Raw genomic sequence first — 18,829 nt, 5'->3', positions numbered from 1 at the left:
GTCTTCTGTTTCACTTTCATGACCACTTCCTTTTCCCCTGCCGCGGACCCACCACATTGGCAATGCCAGTTGGCATTCTTTTGCCCTGTGTTCATTCACTCAGGGTACCTGACAGCACAAGGCCCTCTTTTTTGGAGCTTATGTAAAGTTACTTAATATGATAAGGGCTACTAAAGTTTATTGGTGTTTTTATGGGATGGATGGATGTCAGAATATTGTTAGGAAAAATATTGTCTGAAATAATTATCGTACAAAATTGTTGTCCCATTGGATGTAGATTTATATTTCTCCATTTTATTCAAGATCTGTTTCACATTTATCTGAGCGCTTGAAAACATCAAATCATATCTGGTGGAGGCCAGCGAGAAAATTGCAGGTCATCTCCAGGCTAAGCATGGCAGACTGTTAATTGTTACTCTGCATATTCTGCGGACCAGTTGACCAATACTTTTTGCTCTTCTGGGAATGCCTTCTTTAAGGAGAAGTGTAACTTTTGTATGAGGGACTGCATTTTGATCTCTCAAAAGAAGCACATGTACACACAAGCTAGTTCCCTTCAGTGCCAGTGTTCTTGTTTTTACATTATAATGCCTTTAGTGTTGCCTTTGTTTTTAGAGCCTGATGTGATAGCAGGAAGCTTCTGCTGTACATTCCATCTTTATCAGATCCCAACTGCTGCCTGTGATGTAAACTCCTTTTGGAGTGTTTTGCTTTTCTGACTGCTGCTATTTGACAGTGTACCAGACTGTGTCCATTTGAAACTGTTCTGTATTAAGTTATCCTCTATTTACTTACTTTCTTTCTGAGTTTGACATTCCTTATTCCTTACTTTCCTTTCCTTTCCTTCCTTCTTTCTTTCTTTTGCTTTCCTTCTGCCTCTTTCCTTCTTTTATTCTTGCCTTCCTTCGTTCTGGCCTTCTTTCTTTTTTTCCTTCTCTTTCTTTTTCTTTCTTGCCTTCTATCATTCTTGCCTTATTTTTCTTTCCTTTTTTGCTTGCCTTTTTCCTATCTCTACCTTTTCCTCTTTTTCTCTTGTCTTCGTTCTTTGTTTGTTTCTTTCTCCTTCTTTCATTCTTGCCTTCTCTCTTTCTACTCTCCTTTTCTTCTCCCTTTCCTTTTCTTTTCTTTCTTTTCTTCTTTCTTTTACTTTTTTCTTTCCTTCGTTTCTTTCTCTTTTCTTTATTCTTGCTTTTTTCTTTTTCTTGACTCCGTTCATTCTTATCTTATTTCATTCCTACTTTACTTCTTTCTTTCATTTTTTCTACTCTCTTTCCTTCTTTTTTCCCTCTCTATCTTTCTTTCTTTCTTCTCTTCTCTTTCCTTCGCTCTCTTCCCTTTTCTTTCTTTCTTCCCTTCCTTCATTATCTCTTCCTTTCTTTCACTCGTTTTCTTTCACATTCCTTCTTTTATTTTGCTTCTTTTCTTGCCTTTCTTTTCATTTCTTTTTCCTTTTCTCTGTTTCTTTCTTTCTTACTTCCTTCCTTTCTCCCTTTCTCTTTGTTTCTTTGTATCCTTCTTTCTTTATTTTTTTTCTATGACTTCTTTCTGTCTGGTGGCCAGTGTTGGACCTATTGCCTTTGCCAATAAATGATTCCTCATGAGGCTCAGTCAGCTTTCAGGAATTTTATAATAAAGACAATCTTGTTCAGCATCTTTTGGCCCATCTCTGGATCCTTTATATGAAGTGAAATACTGCCTGTGTGCCATTAGTGTAGTTGTTATTGTTTTTTCTCCCTACTAGTCGATCATGATGTGGTTGTACATATATATTGAAAAGTATTGTTGTGAGACGGTGATAATTAAAGTACACCATATCCTTCAGGGAAACTGCCTCCAGCAATGTCTTAGCTAAGTGATCACATAAAAAGGTAGGCCATTTATCAGCTGCCTCAAACACTCAGTGTATCCTCCTCAATTATAGCAAAGGCCTCCAACAGGTCTAGCAACATAAGAGGGCGAAAGTAACATTATCCATAATCTCCAGGAAAGATGATTTCTCGCCCCAGTGGGCAATATCTGTACCCCTGTGTGGGTGTATATTGATTGTTGCTTGTTTATTTCAAGCATCCACTATAAGTTCTAATTCATATCCTGAATGAATTGTATAAGGTAGATGTGATCTTAGTGTGGTAAGGCTTATTCTCTGTTTAACATATCTTGACGTTTGGCTCCATTTCATCCACTTTTCATTCCTTCCATGGATGAGTTCTCCTTCAGATTGAGGTGGTGAAGCCCAGCTTGTACTTCATCTCTAGCAACCTTATTAAGGAGAGTTACATCTTTTATGTGGACTCCAAAATCTGGTCCCATAACGACCTTTATCTGGATGTACTCCACTCCCTAGTCCTTTAGATTTTTTTTTTTAAACAAAGCGGCCCTCAGGGCCCCTCTTCTGTCGTGTATTTATCTGACTTTCCTTTCTGACTTGAACTTCTCTGTTCTGCCTATCTAACAGGCAAGGTTTCTACACTTTTTCGTTTAAACAATGCTTACCTTATCCCTACCAGCACTCCTCAGTATCGTACAGTGCTGTTTTGTACCCTATTCTATTCATGACCTCAAGACAGCTGCTCTGCATGACCAAGTCCAGGAAGGAGAGCACTGTCCTTGCGAATCTCCACTAGAGAAATGGCACCTCCTCCAGATGACCTGGCCCTGATGTTTCGACGCTTCTCTGTGAAAGCTTCCACCAGATGGAACTCACTCCCCCGTTCCCTCAGACTGGAACCCAGCTATCTTATTTTTAGAAAAAAATTGAAAACACTTCTATTTCCGAAATAACGTCCCCCCCTTTTTTTTTCTTCCTCTTCTCTCCTCCATCTCATCTGGATATCAAAACCATTACAGCGCGGGGATGCCTTCGGGTCACCAGGCGCTCTACAAGTCGTTAAAATAAATAAATAAATAAATATATACCTATTAGCCACAAACTTATCACTGGCAATAGTTTTGCTTAGCAGCAACTTGCAGATTCCAGATACCTGCACCAACACTCCCAAAGAGGCATAGGCGAGAATGCCAGTTCCTCGCAGGAATCATGCAGATGTGGGCTAGGAGTTAAGGAGGTAAGTGATGTTGCATATTCATCAAGTGCAACTCACGTTCTAGAGCACATCATTATGGTAACTCACCATGGGAGGGAAATGTTGCCAAGGTGCACCCTCATGCACTAGTGGGCAGGAAGAGATCCCGCACAGACACCGCTCTGAACTGCATGCATCATTATTCAGGGATAATCCCGCTGCACCAATCTGTGATCCCCAGCAAGAACGGTATAAGGATTCACTCTATGTTAATCAGATTGTGACAGAACAGTCTTGGAAGTCATTCAGTGCCCCATTGGAGGCCACCATCATTTTATGTGGAATGTGTTCCACCATCAATACTCTTCCAGTCACAGCCCCAAACTTTCCTACCACACCATTGAATATGACTTCAATATTCCCAGTTTAGAAACTGTGGTTAGCATGTACTGAGCGAATTACATGGATCAACGTTTTTTTTCACCTATGGACAGTATGAGGCAATTCGCAGAATTATCAGATTCCTCCTCCTTCAAGACTTCATCATCTATTTTTGTCAAATGTTTGATAGCTATTTTCACCATCATCGACCAAAGCGCCTTTGCCATACACTTGCTGTGGTTTGTTCCAAGCACACAAAGGCATACACATACATGCAACTCCCCTGCACAGTAATGCATTCCTCACTCTGATCTTCAGCAGTAATGCATTTTGCAAAAAACATGCAGGTGCCATAGCTGTCTGCAAGCAACATATCTTTGTAGTCACCCCATGGTCTTGGGTACTTATGTCAGCAGACAATGATGAAATAGAAATTAATGGATGAAGAGATTTCTTTAAGGAGCTTTGAACTTTTAATGTCTCTCCATTTACTTTTCAATCACCACCAATAGATTTCAATCTAGGTTCTTTCCCTAGTGCCTAGGATGCAAAAGAGAGTTTGTTGATGAGCAGCGTTGGGCCAAGGGGGTCTAATCTGTGACGTGTTATATGGGAAGGCTAAATGAAGCATGATGTCTTTACGTCTACCTAAGGCATTTTGGAAAATCGACATCCATGCGTAAGTCCATCTACAATATAATTAGAATAAAGAGACAAGAACATGGATGTTCCTAGGAGAAAGCTAGTGGGGATAGCTATTGCAAATGTTTGCAACACCAACAAAGATGGAACTCAATAAATGCAAAACACTTGTGGGAATTGATTTCTTTATCAAATTAAATGTGGCAAAATGAGCTGAATTATAAACACCACCTTCAATTCAGTAAATTCATTTCAGTTTGCGTGTGCTCAATGAATGTAGAAGAATCTATGGGCTTTATTATGAGTCTGGCAGTCCACAGACCACCAGACTTGTGGGGGCACAGTGGTGTCAGTCTTCTGACTGGCTCATTGCAAGCAGGGTGGTAGGGCTGAATTTGGACCACCGCAACCGCCAGGGATCAGAGATCACTGGCTAGGGCACAGTACTATTGATGTTGCAATATGATTGGCGGTCCACTAAGCATATGATGAGGTTCTTCACAGCCACACATTTCATGGCGGTTCGACCACCATGTGGATGCACACAGGGGGCCCAACATATGCACCCCTGTGTGCATGCACACCAGTACCTGCATGGCATGGACTGCAGCAGTCGATGCTGTGCATGTACTGCCTATGGTGTTCCCATTGCCAGACCTATTTCATAGGCACCGTCCCGGGAACATCAAAGAACCGCTCGCCAGACAGGAGAAAACTCCTAATTTAACAGGCGGTTTGTACATAGGTTTGGTGGTGTGGGAGTAGAGCGGTCCGCTACTGCACCGCCAAACTCACAATGAGCCCTATGTCTACTTACTAAAGTTGTGTTGGCTACTTTTACAGTATTTATAACATTCTAGCCACTGATTGCTAGTGCTTAATGTACATGCCAATCTGATCCACTGTCATGTTTCCTTTTATTATACTACTGCCACAGTTTTTTCAAAAGTGTTAACCTGTTCTGAAAATAGTACAGTAGTATATTAAGAAACCAACAAGCAAACAATGTAAAACAATTTAATGAAAAACTAGACAGTCAGATAACACAGTTGTTTGGGCTATGCCTTAACAGATTAAAGATCTTTACTGGATTTCATTGTTTCTTTACAGACATTCACAGCCTGGTGCAACTCTCATCTGAGGAAAGCCGGAACTCAGATTGAGAACATTGAAGATGATTTCCGAAACGGCCTCAAGCTCATGCTCCTTCTGGAAGTCATATCAGGTTAGTTTTTAAATGATTTAACTCATCTCATCCATACTGAGTGTCACCTTGCCAGAGTGGTCAGGTCACAAAAATCATGTTTCGTAATGGTTTTTGGGACCAAGACATATTATCCTTAAACTTCAGAGTAACTTTACTACTTTTGGCTATTCACAAAATCCGAGTGTAAAGTTCCTCAAAAGCGTAGACTTACATCTCCACCCCCTGAAAAATGATGGGCTGTCAAATTTGAGAGTGTTAGTTCCTATTGCTAAAAAGAAACAGTAATAAGTCCAGCACCACACATGGCCAAACACAGATACTGCAGCACCCTCCCATAGAAAAACATGGGACAGGGACTTGAAATAAAACCACTTAGGAAATAATGTTAAAATATATTAAGTTATTTAAAATAGTTTTAAATACAAATAAATATAATTATAAAATATAAAACCTTTTGAATTTGTAAATCAATGTAACATTAATTTTGTTATTGAAATATAAAAAAACTATTTCAATACATTATGTGCATCACTTTTAACAATTATTAATGCATAAAAAGGCATCCTTTTAGGTTATGTGGTAATTTATTTTTTAATATAAAGTTTGGAAGATAATTTTAATTGAATTTAATGTCTTTTCTTTTAAGTGTTTTCTTTTGTTCTACATTTTAAATAAATATGTACAATTATTTTTTGATAATAGTTAATATAAATATTAATTTACTAATTTATTATAAAGTTTAATAAACTGTTTACCTCTTCGCTATAATTTACCATGGGAAGAACTCCACCTCAACTCTATGGTAGAATATAGTGAAAATGTAAGGTTTTTTTCAATCCCCATAGAATTTAATAAAAATATTTTTATGTGAAATAATCATCTAAACTAATTTATGAACATATTATAAAAACAGACCAAAACAAACATTGCTACAACAGTATTAATGAAATGTTGAGTTACATTAAAAAGTAAGTTTTCCTCTAAAATAAAAAAATACATTTTCTGTTATTCATTCACAATTAATAAAAGTAATGTATAGAATTATTCAAAAGTAATTTAATTACATTTTAGTATAAATTAATGTTACATTAACATGCATTCAAAAAAGGGTGTTAAAATATTTAATAATTCAATAATAAATCTGTTTTATTTTTGGATTGTTTCAAACTTTATATTACATTTTATGGTACCATTTTCAATTATTTAATATATTTTAACATACATTATTTCATGTGCCGTTTATTTTAAGTCCCCCCACCTCCATCATTATTTGCTATGAGAGGGTGTTTCAATACAGGTGGTTGGCCACGTGTGGTGCTGAATTTATCCAGTCTGAGCTGGAGTAATTTACTACTGTTATGGGTCCTTTTTTAAATGTAGTAACTTTAGGATTGCAGTTTGTGAATACCAATGGGGTTACTCTTTTGTGGGTGTGTGAATGTCCATCCCTAAACCCCTCTCTAACCCTCCCTAAACCCCTCCTTACCCTTCCCTAAACCCTTCCCATGTACTATTAGGTGTGCCCCTTTTTTCCAGCCATTTCCCCTAGTCTTCTCACATTCACTACTAAGGGCCTGATTACAAGTTTGGCGGACAGGGTTACTCTGTCACCAACGTGACGGACATCCCGTCCGCCCTATTTCAAGTCTATTATATTCTATGGAACTTGTAATAAGGTGGACGGGATATCCATCACGTTTGTGACGGAGTATCCCATCCGCCAAACTCGTAATCAGGCCCTATGTATTAACCGCAATTCCGCTGCCTTGCGGCGGTTTAGTGGAGTGGGCGGGGCCGCGTCGGCCAACGGACGTTCGCAGCCTTACGTAAGTAGTGCACGCGAGGGCCATTGGCCGACAAACGCAGCGAAGGGGCTAAACTTCCATGTATGAGGCTCTCCCTATAGAAAAGAAAGTAGCGGTGGAGGTGGAGATTTACACTTGTAAGTTTGTGAATAGCATTTTGGTAGTACTTAAGTAGTACTATTTAACATTGCATGCAACAAAATGCAGGTTGTGAATAGGTCCCATTGTGCAGAAATTGTTAAGTGTAAGGCATCGCTGAACAAAGGCCCCTCGACCACTTCTTTTAATTTCCATAGCCCCTCATGTAGCATTCCTTATCTCTTCTCATTTCATCATGTACGCATTTCAAGACAATGTAGCTAGAAGTCAATCGTGTTTATCTATTTCATGATATATGTTGGAGTGTCAAGAGAAAAGGGGTTACTTGATGTCTGTACCTTTAAAAAAACTTCCAAGTGAAGGCCCTTTTAGCACAGGGGTTTGAACTCTGAGATTTGCGGTAAACACTGAACCCCTCCAGTTCTGCTTCAATGCACAATGGCAGGAGAAACTTGCCGCAATTTCCTTGGTGGAAAATATGAAATAAATATCAACATTTATAGAATTTGGTGCAGAAAATACCGATTCTACGTGTAAATCTTCATTTTTAGGGAAACACTCAGAATCGGATATATTTGCCTCTCCCAGTTAATACTGCAAACCAATATATTGATATTTACTGAGCGTGGTCAACACCTAACCTTCTCTGCGCTCCTTCTAATCAGGGCCTGAATGATGTAGAAAGAGTGCAATTGCATAAAATGGTTTTATAAGAAGAACAACACAAGACTGTGTTAACTTCTCAATGATGGCATGTTTGCATGTTTTGACGTCCCTACCAAGCCATGTACTTATCCACATTTCTGGTATTTCAATAATCCTATACATCGTCATGCAGGTGAACGACTCCCTAAACCTGACAGAGGGAAGATGCGCTTCCACAAAATTGCGAACGTCAACAAAGCCCTGGATTACATTTCTAGTAAAGGAGTGAAGCTGGTATCAATTGGTGCCGAAGGTATGTCGGTTTTCACGTTGCATGTGTAATGTCCTAGGCATTTACGGCAGCAGCACTGGGTTACTTCTTTTTACTTTTATCTGGAAAGAGCAACTAATGACGACGGAAAAATGGGGGAGGGGAGAGGGGTTGACTCTATCACAGTTCATGAGAAGAGAATAGGTTCGTCAGAGTATATCAGGAAGTTGTGGTTTGTGTCTCAGGAAACTGAGTGGTGTGAGAAAGGACAATTTGCAAGGCTTAGTTGCTCAACACGAAAGGATTGAGTTTGTTTTATCTGAGAGGCTTTTTAAAGAGCTCACTGCAAATAGCCACAGGAACAAAATAACCTAAGGGACGTCAGAGTGCAAACATAAATAGAAGCCAAGCTTCTAGTGCAGTGGGCGGCAGAAGTGTCAGTTGTTCAATGAATTTAGTACTACTGAGGTGACTAAAACCATTCTAGTACTGATCAAGCAATTGGCTTTCAGAAACAGAGTTTAAGATTAAATGAGAGCCACGCATCCATGCCCCCTAACAATAATTGTTAAGAGGTTCTGTTTTTTACTCTTACAACCTTGGTGCCAAAAAGTGCAAACTTTATAACCCACAAAGGTGCACTGGTTTCTTTGAGGAATCCCTGCTCAGTCTTAGGTGACTGAGTATCCCACCTGCCAAGATCTAAATCAGGGCCTATATTTGAAGAGAAAGTAAGGCTTTCCTCAGAGAAAATACTTGTGGGAAATGTGCAATAACTAGATAAAAACATCAGCACAGATAAACAATAAAGGACTTTGGATGTCAAAAACATGTTCATTAAAACGAAAAAAATATGATAAGAAAAATGAAGGATATCGAAAAGTAATAGGGATCAAAAGTCATAAAGAAATAAAAAACAGCTTATAGAAACGCATTGGTAACATCAGTTCAGTGTTATCCTACGACAAAAGTAAAGAAAAAAAATATAACATGAAAAAGGTTCAGAGTGTTTTCGTGTGGTTGGCTGATTCCTAGGCATCTTTTGAAGAAACGTTGCAAGTGATCATAGCTGAGGAAACCAGGCTGTTGGTCCAGTGAAGATTTTTTTACTTTCGGACTTTACCTTTGAAATCTTTTCTTTTTAATTTATTTACTTTTATTTACAATTGTATGTAGCGTGAACTAGACGTAAATGGGTGTCAGAGATTAAATAAAATTAAACTTTTATAGAGCGCAAACTGTCGCTCCTAAGGGAGCCTCCTGGCATTACCAGATAACGTGCTACAGCAGATATTGATTAGGCACTAAATAAGTGCAAGACATGATTGGTCAGCTGTTCCATACAACCATGTTTTTAGTGCCTTTCTGAACTGTTCTTCCAATTCTATTGATCTTAACATAAAAGGCATGAGATTCCAGGCCTTTGCCCCTAACACAGTCGCCGACTTCCCTCCCCTTGTTTTAAGTTTGAAGTCAGGTATTTTAAGGAGGTTAGAGGAGATAGATCTAAGTGTCCTCCTTATCGTGTAAGGCCTAAATCTTGCAGAAAGGAAAACTGGGCCTAATCGGCGCACAGCTCTGAAGACAGTAAGGAGAAGTTTGAATAAGATTCTTTTGTGGAGTGGGAACCAATGAAGACTTTTCAGAGCAGCTGATGCTGATGCCCTGCGAGGGAGTTTCAATACCAGTCTGGCTGCTGCCTGTTGAACCACCTGCAGTTTCTTCAGGGTAGATTTATTGACCCCTACTAGGAGGCTATTGCAGTAGTCTAAACAAGAAAGTATTAAGGCCACTGCCACCGTTTTCCTGGCCTCGAGCGGCAGAAAGGCAAAGAATTTTCTCAAGGTCCTGATTAGGCCGAAACAAGTACCTGATTTTTACATAAGAATTGTTCCAATACATATACATAAGCACTTTAATGTTCATTATATTACACCTTCTGAGGTTAAGGTAAACAATCAAGCAAGAACGGCAATTCTTCATTGAAGATTTTACAACCAAAAGAAGGCCGAAAACAGCTTGATGCAGATGTCCAGATAGATAGCCTATTCTTTGCCAGGTGGGAAATTCCTGACATCTTGGAGTTTCTGCCAGCACTGCACAGTCTCACTTGTTTTCTACATTGTCTGAACAAGGAAATTCAAGCAGGGTTCCAGTGGAGCAGAAACACAGCGGCACAACATTTCCTCAACAAATCAGTGCATAAGTTGATGAAAGGAAGAAAGTGTTCAGCCTACTTGCAGATAAGGAAATTGGAAAGAACCAGACCAGAAGAAAGGATACAGTCTAAGAAGGGCGGTGGTAGTGAGAGGATAGGATGGTGCAAAAACTAGAAGAGGAGACCTGATTGAATAGCCAAATTATATGGAAGGACGGTCACTTTCCCAAACTTAGCCACTTCTCTTTGCTTCATATATTTCTGTGTAAATAGAAAAATAATATAGGTAAGAAGGCTAGTTGTTTCAGTAATCTAAGGGTTTGGCTGCCTTCAGAGATTGCAGGAGACTCCGGATATCATATTGCTATGGTCCACTCCTGCAGCAGTGGCAGCTTCCCCCAGAGCAGAGACAACCAATCACTGAGCTGATACACCTGAAAAAGGTGACAACAGAGCTTGGACTGATACTCACCCCTACCACCCATGCCAAGAACCTCTGGATAGTCATCAACAACAAACTTGACATGATTGCCCAAGTCTACGCCGTCAACGCCTGATGCTTCCGTACCCTAAAGATGCTGAGGAATATTTTCAAATGGCTCTGAGTTAGCACCTGGAAAACTGTCACACATTCTGTCGTCACAAGCAAGCTCGACTATAGGAACACCTTCTACTGGGATTAACAAAAAACTCATCAGAAGGCTGCAGACCATTCAGAACTCGGCGGCCAGTGTCACTCTCAGCCTCCCACTCTGGACTCACATCACTCCACATCTGAAGGAGCTCCACAACCTCAGATACACAAACAAGCACAGTTCAAACTCCTCACCTACACTTTCTAGGAATTACACAACACTGGCCCAGCATACCTCAGCAGTAGCATCTGCTTTCGCAAACCTTCCAGACACCTCCGCTCATCCGGACTCCTACTTGCACAAGTCCACACATATGTAAAACCAGATCCGGCGTTCAAGCCTTCTCCTATATCTCTCCTAAAGCGTGAAATGAGCTGCCGCTACACACAGTTCAGCACGAAGATGGAGACCTGGCTTTTTGAGTAGTCTGACTAAATTGGTTAGGCTAGGCTTACCCCTGCGCAGCGCCAGGATACCCTCCCAGATGATAATGCGCTCTACAAATCTGCATAACATTACATAATGTACTATACACAAAGCAGTCCCAGCTCCATGGTCTGAAACCCAGCTGTACTGCACAGCCTACCACATATATATCAGAGCATGTAAATGGAGACCCTCAGGAATCGTGATTCTCCTAATTATTATGCTAAAATTTGTTTAAATACTCGGAGGCTAACATTGTGCATTATTCCTTTAGTGCAAACTTCACACAGCTGCTTTGAAATATTACATCACAATAAAAATTGCTCTACTTTGAAATGCAGACTAAATTTCTCCATCATGTATTACGAACAGTTCAAAACAGTATGGCGCAACAGGAAATGCAAGAATTCCTCAGAAAACAAAGAAGCTGCATTGCACAACCCAAGAAGGAAGGCACTCAGTTCGTAGCTTCTTCCAGGTGATGGAAACACGTAGGCCCGAACAACTAGGAATTATCTGAAATTAAAAGGAAATATTAGAACATCCCCTACAGACACAAGTGCAAGACGCTCTAAAGTAAAAAGCGCGTTAACAATGCATATAATATAAATTGTTAACCTGGTAAAACATTACATTTCATTAACCGCCTTTAGATTTGAATTGATTTTTTTTTGTCCTTATCCAAAACCTTTATTCATCACAGGGAAGGGAGGATGGTATAATGTTAGCCTCCATGTCTTTAATGAAATTCAGATTCTCTTGGCATATAAATTAGGAAAATCAATATTTCATTACAGGTCTGGAGGCTACCATTAAGCATGTTCAGTCGCGGCCGGCATGACTCACGGGCCAATGTTTGGGGGTTGCGCGTGGAGTGGGTTGCAAAGGGGGTGGGGGTGTTGGTTTAATTTTAATTATATATTTTAATTATATTTTAATTATATTCAAAAAAATTATTATATAATTATATTCTAAAAAAATTCAGATTCTCTTGGCATATAAATTAGGAAAACCAATATTTCATTACAGGTCTGGAGGCTACCATTAAGCATGTTCAGTCGCGGCCGGCATGACTCACGGGCAAAGGTTTGGGGGTTGCACGTGGAGTGGGTTGCAAAGGGGGTGGGGGTGTTGGTTTAATTTTAATTATATTCTAAAAAAATAATTTACCTTATCCGCCCAATCTGGCCCACATCGTCTCTGCTCCTTGCAGCAGCAGGAAGCAGGCAGCCTCCCTTCCCTCCCCTATGCCATTGCAGCAATGTGATTAGCTGGGACGCCAACCACACATCGGTCTATGGGGAGGCTGTTTTCTCCATGCAGGCTGCATGCAGCCTACATGGAGAAAATGGCAGAGTGGGCATGACTGATTTGGTCGGCCCGAGAGGGGCGACCAAACAGTCAAGGCCTGTGAGATTGGGATAGCCACTCCTCTCCTGCCCTGTTGCAGGACCGCCCACCCATGTGCCCCCAACCAAACCCTTCTGCTTTCTCGCAGTGCAAGAAGCACTAACATAAAATGGTATACCATTTTATGTTGCTGCTTCTTGCACTGCGAGGAAGCAAGTGGGGTGACGCTCCTCCGCCCACATGGAGGAGCTGCCCCTGTGCATGTTGGTAACTTTGCAAAACCACATCTGACATGTGCTCAATCGGTTTACAATAATGTTTTGCAAATGTAATAGAGTTTGAGCAATTGGCGGCCCTAAGGATGTCCTCTAGTTTGCCACCTTTCTAGAAGGATTGACTAGATACATTGCGCCACTCAGGGAGTGGGCTTGAAATGTATTAAGGTCAACATCTGCTAGCTGCATAGTTCTTTTAACCCATCATGCTATCGTTGCACAAGTCATTGCTTTAAAAGACTTTACAAAAGAAACAAGAAGTTGAATAACATCATCTGACCGATGTTCATTCATTCTAGAATCATATTCTTTCATACAATTCACCACACACAATCTCTTGCACAAGTAAAAATTGGGATACAAAATTGAGTCAGGCATTGATTTAGTCCTACTAATAATCTCAAACTTCGCTCCAAGGGCATCATAAACTCGGCCCCATGCCTCTAAAGCTTTCACATCTGACACACCATGACACAGAAATCAGGCACAGTAAAGAGGCTATCTTCATAGAAAGCATTGATTTACTCAGAAATCTATTACTGGTCCAAGAAGTGAATACGTTTAGAACCAGAATCACATCCTAGGGAGTCTCGTATTTAGGCTTAGGAGGTCTTCCTAATCTGATACTTTTAAGGATTCTACGCACCATGACTTTTTTTCCAACACTTCTTCCATTTACAAAGCATGACCAGCCAAGATTGCAGATCCAAAAGCAGTTAGGCGTTCTGTATCTAAGTCCCTTATCAAACTGTTCACTAAAAAGTTAACTATTTCAACTATCAGTGCCTCCAAGGGATCCAAGTCCCTCTCCAGACACCAACATACCCATTTTTTTCCACATTCCATTGTATCTACTGCTGGTACCTGCTGGTACCTGGAGCCCAGGACTCCTCGAGGAGCTCTTCAGCTCTTCTCGAAAGTTCTGACATCTCCTTAGATCTCCTGATCCCTTCAAGGCAAGAAGGTTCAAAGTCCCTGTCAATTTCAGAGGGTGTTCACCTCCATCCATGTCTCTTAAGAGCCCTTCCCTGTAGGTAAAAGAAAGGGTTTGTCGTAGACAAGTTCCGAAATTATTGGAAACCATGCCTGAGACTGCCAAAAGGGAGTTATCAAAACCAGAGAGCATATCTCCTGTCTGAATTTCTGAAGCACTCTCTGGATCTTCACAAAAAGAGGGAAGGCATACGCCTGCATTCCTTTCCAGGGTTGCAGAAAGGCTTTCACCGCCAGTGCACCCGGGTCTGGAATCCAGCTGAAATACCTATTCAGCTGGAAGGTGAGTCGGCTTGCAAACAAATCCAATCTCAGTGGACCCCATAGGTGATTTTGTGAGAAAAAAATTGGAGTTAAAACTGGCTCTCTTTGGCTATGGGAATAGTGAAATAGGCATCTTTGAGGTACAGTTTCTGCAACCAGTCTTTTTCCAATAATATATCCTTTAAGAGAAGGATACCTTCCATCGTCCGTATATTAGAAACCTGTTCAGCTCTCTAAGATTTATTACCGATCTCCAACCTTTGTCTTTTCCACCAGAAAGTAAGTACTTACACAACCTTCTGATCCAGTGGTACATCTACTATGGTGCCTTTTTTTAACACGGATGACACCTCTTCCTCCACCACTTTCTATTGGTCTAGAGATGGACTTAATTCTGATGTGGGAGTTGTAAGAAGTCTATTTTGAACCCCTGAACTGTTTCCAAGACCCAAGGGTCCCGAGTAATTGATTACCAGGCCTGAGAAAAGAACCTGAGGTGACCCCCTACTTTTTACTGGGAAGAGGAGAAAGGGTGAATGGTTGTACTCACTGTGAAAATTGCTTGCACTTTGTCCACAGCACTGGAAGCCTTTTGTTCGAGTACCTCGTCCATGCTGAGGGTTTAAGGGTGGTGATGCTCCTAATTGGAAGCCCCTACCAGAGCTTCTTTGTCTGAAATAGGGCCTGCATGTAGCTGAAGAGCTGGCTTTTTGCATAGTCTCGCTAAATTGGCTTGGCTAGACACCCCTTTGCAGCGCCAGGATACCCTCCTAGATGATAGGGTGCTCTACAAATCTGCATAACATAACGTACTACACACAAAGCCTTCCTAGCTCCATGGTCTGAATCCCAGCTGTGCTGCACAGCCTACCACAGATATAGGAGAGCGTGTAAATGGAGACCCTCAGGAATTGTCAGGCACAGGAGTGAAAGGAGAACAAGTAATGCTGGCAATAGCAAAGAAGAACAGCAGTCCTTCCACATTTAAGGGGGCTTTCCAGAGATGGCCTCCATCACATGCAGCACCATGAAGCCCTCTATGAGCCTCAACAGTAATTCCCAGCCGACCACAGAGAGCCTTCACTCTGAGGTTGTTGGTTGCTGGTAGTCAGGTGACGGTAAGGTGGGTGGTCAGGGACTGGGGGCACAGAAATTCCTGTGAAGTTTCCAACCCACCGTCTTCCACATTTTCAGTTTAACAAATTTACTTTCAGATGCACAAAAGTTTTTGTACCTTATATGTATAGAAAAGAGAGATAAGTGGCCGATCATTGGGGCTTTCTTTTCAATAATTTGAAGTCTCAAAGCCCAGCACACAAGCTTGGCAATAAGACCTTAATTCAAGCATGTTCAAAATGATGCCTGAGAAATCTTCAGTAGTGAGTCTTCAAACATGCTGTGCTATGCCTCGTAAGGATTGTTTGAGATAAATATGGGTGTCCCCTGAATATCTATTTGTTCTGTGAACCGAAGGACAATACCACAAAAGTAGATGAAAAATAAAGACACTCATTAGAGAACAACCGTTTTGAGCTTATACCCTACAGTCAGTGGATTTTGTTTTCAACCTAGGAACCTTATTCATGTAGTTAGGGTTCATGATTTATTTTTATATTTGACTTTTTTTTAACAAAAAAATTAAGTGGCTTATTTACAAACTCTCTGCGCCACTGGTCAACATCCTCCATATTAAATGTGACGCACTGGTAGCGCAAGGGGCTTGTGAACAACCCCTTAAGTGTAAAATGCTTCTTCAGCCACAGAAAGACTCCAGTACTGGGCCTCCCGAAGTTCACAAGGGATCCAGATACGCTGAATACCCTTAAGCAGTGGACCTTTAAAGATAGAGCAATCTGGATTGTGGTTATTCGAGAGCCAAAGTTTATGCAGTGGTACAGTCTCTGCAAGAGTTATACGTCAGAGGTGAAGTCTTCTGTTTTTTCTGTATTGCTTTCGTTGCCATAGACTTCTGGGATCCTAACTACCAGAAAGCCACAGCCTATTCAACGGTTTCACTGCCTGGAGGAGATGTCATCTGGCAGTTTAAGCTTCTATCAGGCTAATTTGAATCTCTTTAGCATGCTTATCTGGGACCTAGAACCTTGTTCACCAGTTTGTAATGCAAATCACAGGTGCTCAGAAGGGAATAGCCATGTTGGATACATCGGGGGAATGCTCCAGAGAAAAAAACACTAACCTGAAGCTGCAAAGAATATTTCGTTTTCAGGCAGCATGGACACATTATTCAGTTCCTCTTCTGTTTTCTGTAAATAATCTTGCAGCTCTACTACCTTAATAAAACTCCTTGCACAGCTTTATTTTCTTGTTCAGAGCACAATGTCAAGTTCGAATTAGTAGACTGAAAGACTCTACAGCAGGCAACAGCTTCCTCTGTGCTCTGGCCCCTCTGCATCCTGTAGCCGGAGAGAAAAACTTCACAGGGGCTGGGATAAAAACTGTCCAATTGCAACAGGTCCACTGGTGTGCTTCCAGACAGACAGCAGCTGCTTCTGTTCCTAGACTTTCTGCAGTCTTCAGTCACAGGACTAAAGTTCCACTCGGGAAAGTGGACCTCAGTTGCAGATCCCATGGGTTAGCAAGAGACTGGCACAACAAGCCCTGGAGAAATATGGAGGAGAAGTCCAAGATAGAGCCAGGGGCCAATTTTCTCTCCTCCACATGCAGAAAAGTAGGAATTCTTCAGTGCAGCGACAGGCAGGGATGTCTTTCTTCTCTTTTCTTTAATTGCATGCATTTTAATAGGTTGACCGGTTTTCAATTAGCGATGAAGCCTAACCAATTGTAGCCAATACTATTAAAATTCCACGGCTTCCCACTTTCAGACTTTCATCAATGTGACTTTTCTGGAAATATACTTTGTGGCAAAAAAACATCTAATATTATTCTGCACACAAAAGATTGGCTCCATCGCAGCTGGGTGAAGCTTTCACCTATTCCCAAACTGCACCACTGGCCTTGTCATTTCAGCCCATTACGCTTCAAATGAAGCTTCTTTTCTGAATTGTAAAAGAACCCCAGAGGTCCATTGCATCCTAAATGCTACACATGGTAGCTCTCGTTAATTTCCCTCTGTTTTTGTTGGCGTTATTGTGTGTCCATTCCTTAGAAGTAGCAGGTGGCGTCCCCAGCTTCCTACAAGATGTAAAAAAATGTGTCATCCCACAGCAGGTTCCTCCTAAGTCGGTCCCAGAAGGCCGGATCCATGCCAGATTTTTAAGAGAACTCAATTCAGTTTCAAATCTTTATTTCGATCGATTGATCATAAAAGATGTACAAATTATCTCACATTGTTTAAAACCCAAATAACAGAAAAGAAACGAAAAAAAAGAAAAAACATGTCGTTATTCTAAAATGCATTGATGGTTAAAATCAACTTTAAGAACAATTTCAATTAATCGAGGGGAACAAAAATTATTGAGAGACTCCACCTCCCTTTACCAGTCTAAAGCGAACATGCCACATTGCAGTTAGAAATTTAGCCATGGAATAGACAATCAATGGGGATAAGTCCGTTTTTAGAACTCTATATGCGGGTAACACTGTTCTGAATCCCAGATTTTTAAGGACGGGGACAAGCCAGTATTTTCTGCTTTTCCTGTAAGCTCCGCATATGAATACTACATGAACCTCGTTCTCCTCAGACTGGGCACATACCGGGCATGTCCCTTTTCCGGACTCGCCGGACCATGTTTTTGTAAAGGACCCGAGGGGAAGAGTCCCGTACCTCCACTGTAGGAATAACTTTCTTGTTAGGGGCGGAGTTATATCGTTCAAAACAGCTTCCAGATTGTAGGAGTCCTTATTTTTAATAAACTGGGATGATAAGGATCCCTCACAAGTGCCCTCCAGAGCCCGAGCAAGCATGTGGTCATAATATGCTCTGGACAGCATTTTCCTTGGGATTCTGGTACAGGCATTTTCCGGGTCCAACCACAGTTCTGGCATTCTGAGAGTTTCACAAATCCTCTTGATGTAAGTTAGCCAGGGCGTGTTGGAAGCTTTAGGTAATGTTAAAAATTCCTGGAGCTCAGTTCTGTAAATAGTAAGATCTTGGCTACTCCAGAGGCGACGCCAAAAAGTTAGCGGTTTGAGGCCAAGCTCCTCGGTAATAGGCCTCACGCCCAGATCCAATCTCAGGGGTAGTAATGGCGTGCCTGGGGGAGAGCTGTCAGCTGCCTAAGGAATTTATTTTCTGTAATTAGGAGGCTTTGTGATTGTAAGTGGCCCCAGAGCTCACCCCCGTAAGTGACTGCCCCCCTTGCCTGAACTTTGTAAATCTGCAATGCAGGGCCTAGTGGGCGATGGGATGACTTACTGGCCATTCTTAGAATGCCCCCCGCCTTCTGAGATAGTTTCATGTTAGCTTTTGTTTGGTGTACCCCCCATGTCAGATGTTGAATCAATGTCATCCCCAGGTACTCAAATGTGTACACCCTTTCCAAGCTTACCGGACCTAGCATGGGATTAGGGCGATTGGAGGGCACGGGGTTTAAAATCATAAATTTAGTTTTCTGGGGGTTTACTTCGAGTCCCCTTGCTGCGCAGAAATCCAGAAAGCCATCTAACACTCGCTGGATGCCCATTGGCGATCTGGACAGCAGCAGGGTGTCATCCGCAAACATTATTGCGGGCAC

The 18,829-nt window shown here is 41.3% G+C and overlaps 1 protein-coding gene across 1 annotated transcript in view; it reads left to right on the top strand.

The window, feature by feature from the left end:
* ACTN2 (actinin alpha 2) overlaps positions 1-18,829 on the top strand; it is a 296,075-nt gene that overhangs the window by 103,359 nt on the left and 173,887 nt on the right. Inside the window, exons 2-3 of the mRNA XM_078648602.1 lie at positions 5,157-5,271; positions 7,996-8,115. Coding sequence (XP_078504728.1) covers positions 5,157-5,271; positions 7,996-8,115 — 235 coding nt within the window. The remainder of the gene's footprint in view (positions 1-5,156; positions 5,272-7,995; positions 8,116-18,829) is intronic.

Source organism: Lissotriton helveticus, chromosome 6 (genome assembly GCF_964261635.1).
Source record: "Lissotriton helveticus chromosome 6, aLisHel1.1, whole genome shotgun sequence".
In the NCBI taxonomy this organism is placed as follows: Eukaryota; Metazoa; Chordata; class Amphibia; order Caudata; family Salamandridae; genus Lissotriton; species Lissotriton helveticus.
Note: the sequence above shows the minus strand (reverse complement) of the source record. Positions and strands in the feature narration are given on the sequence as shown.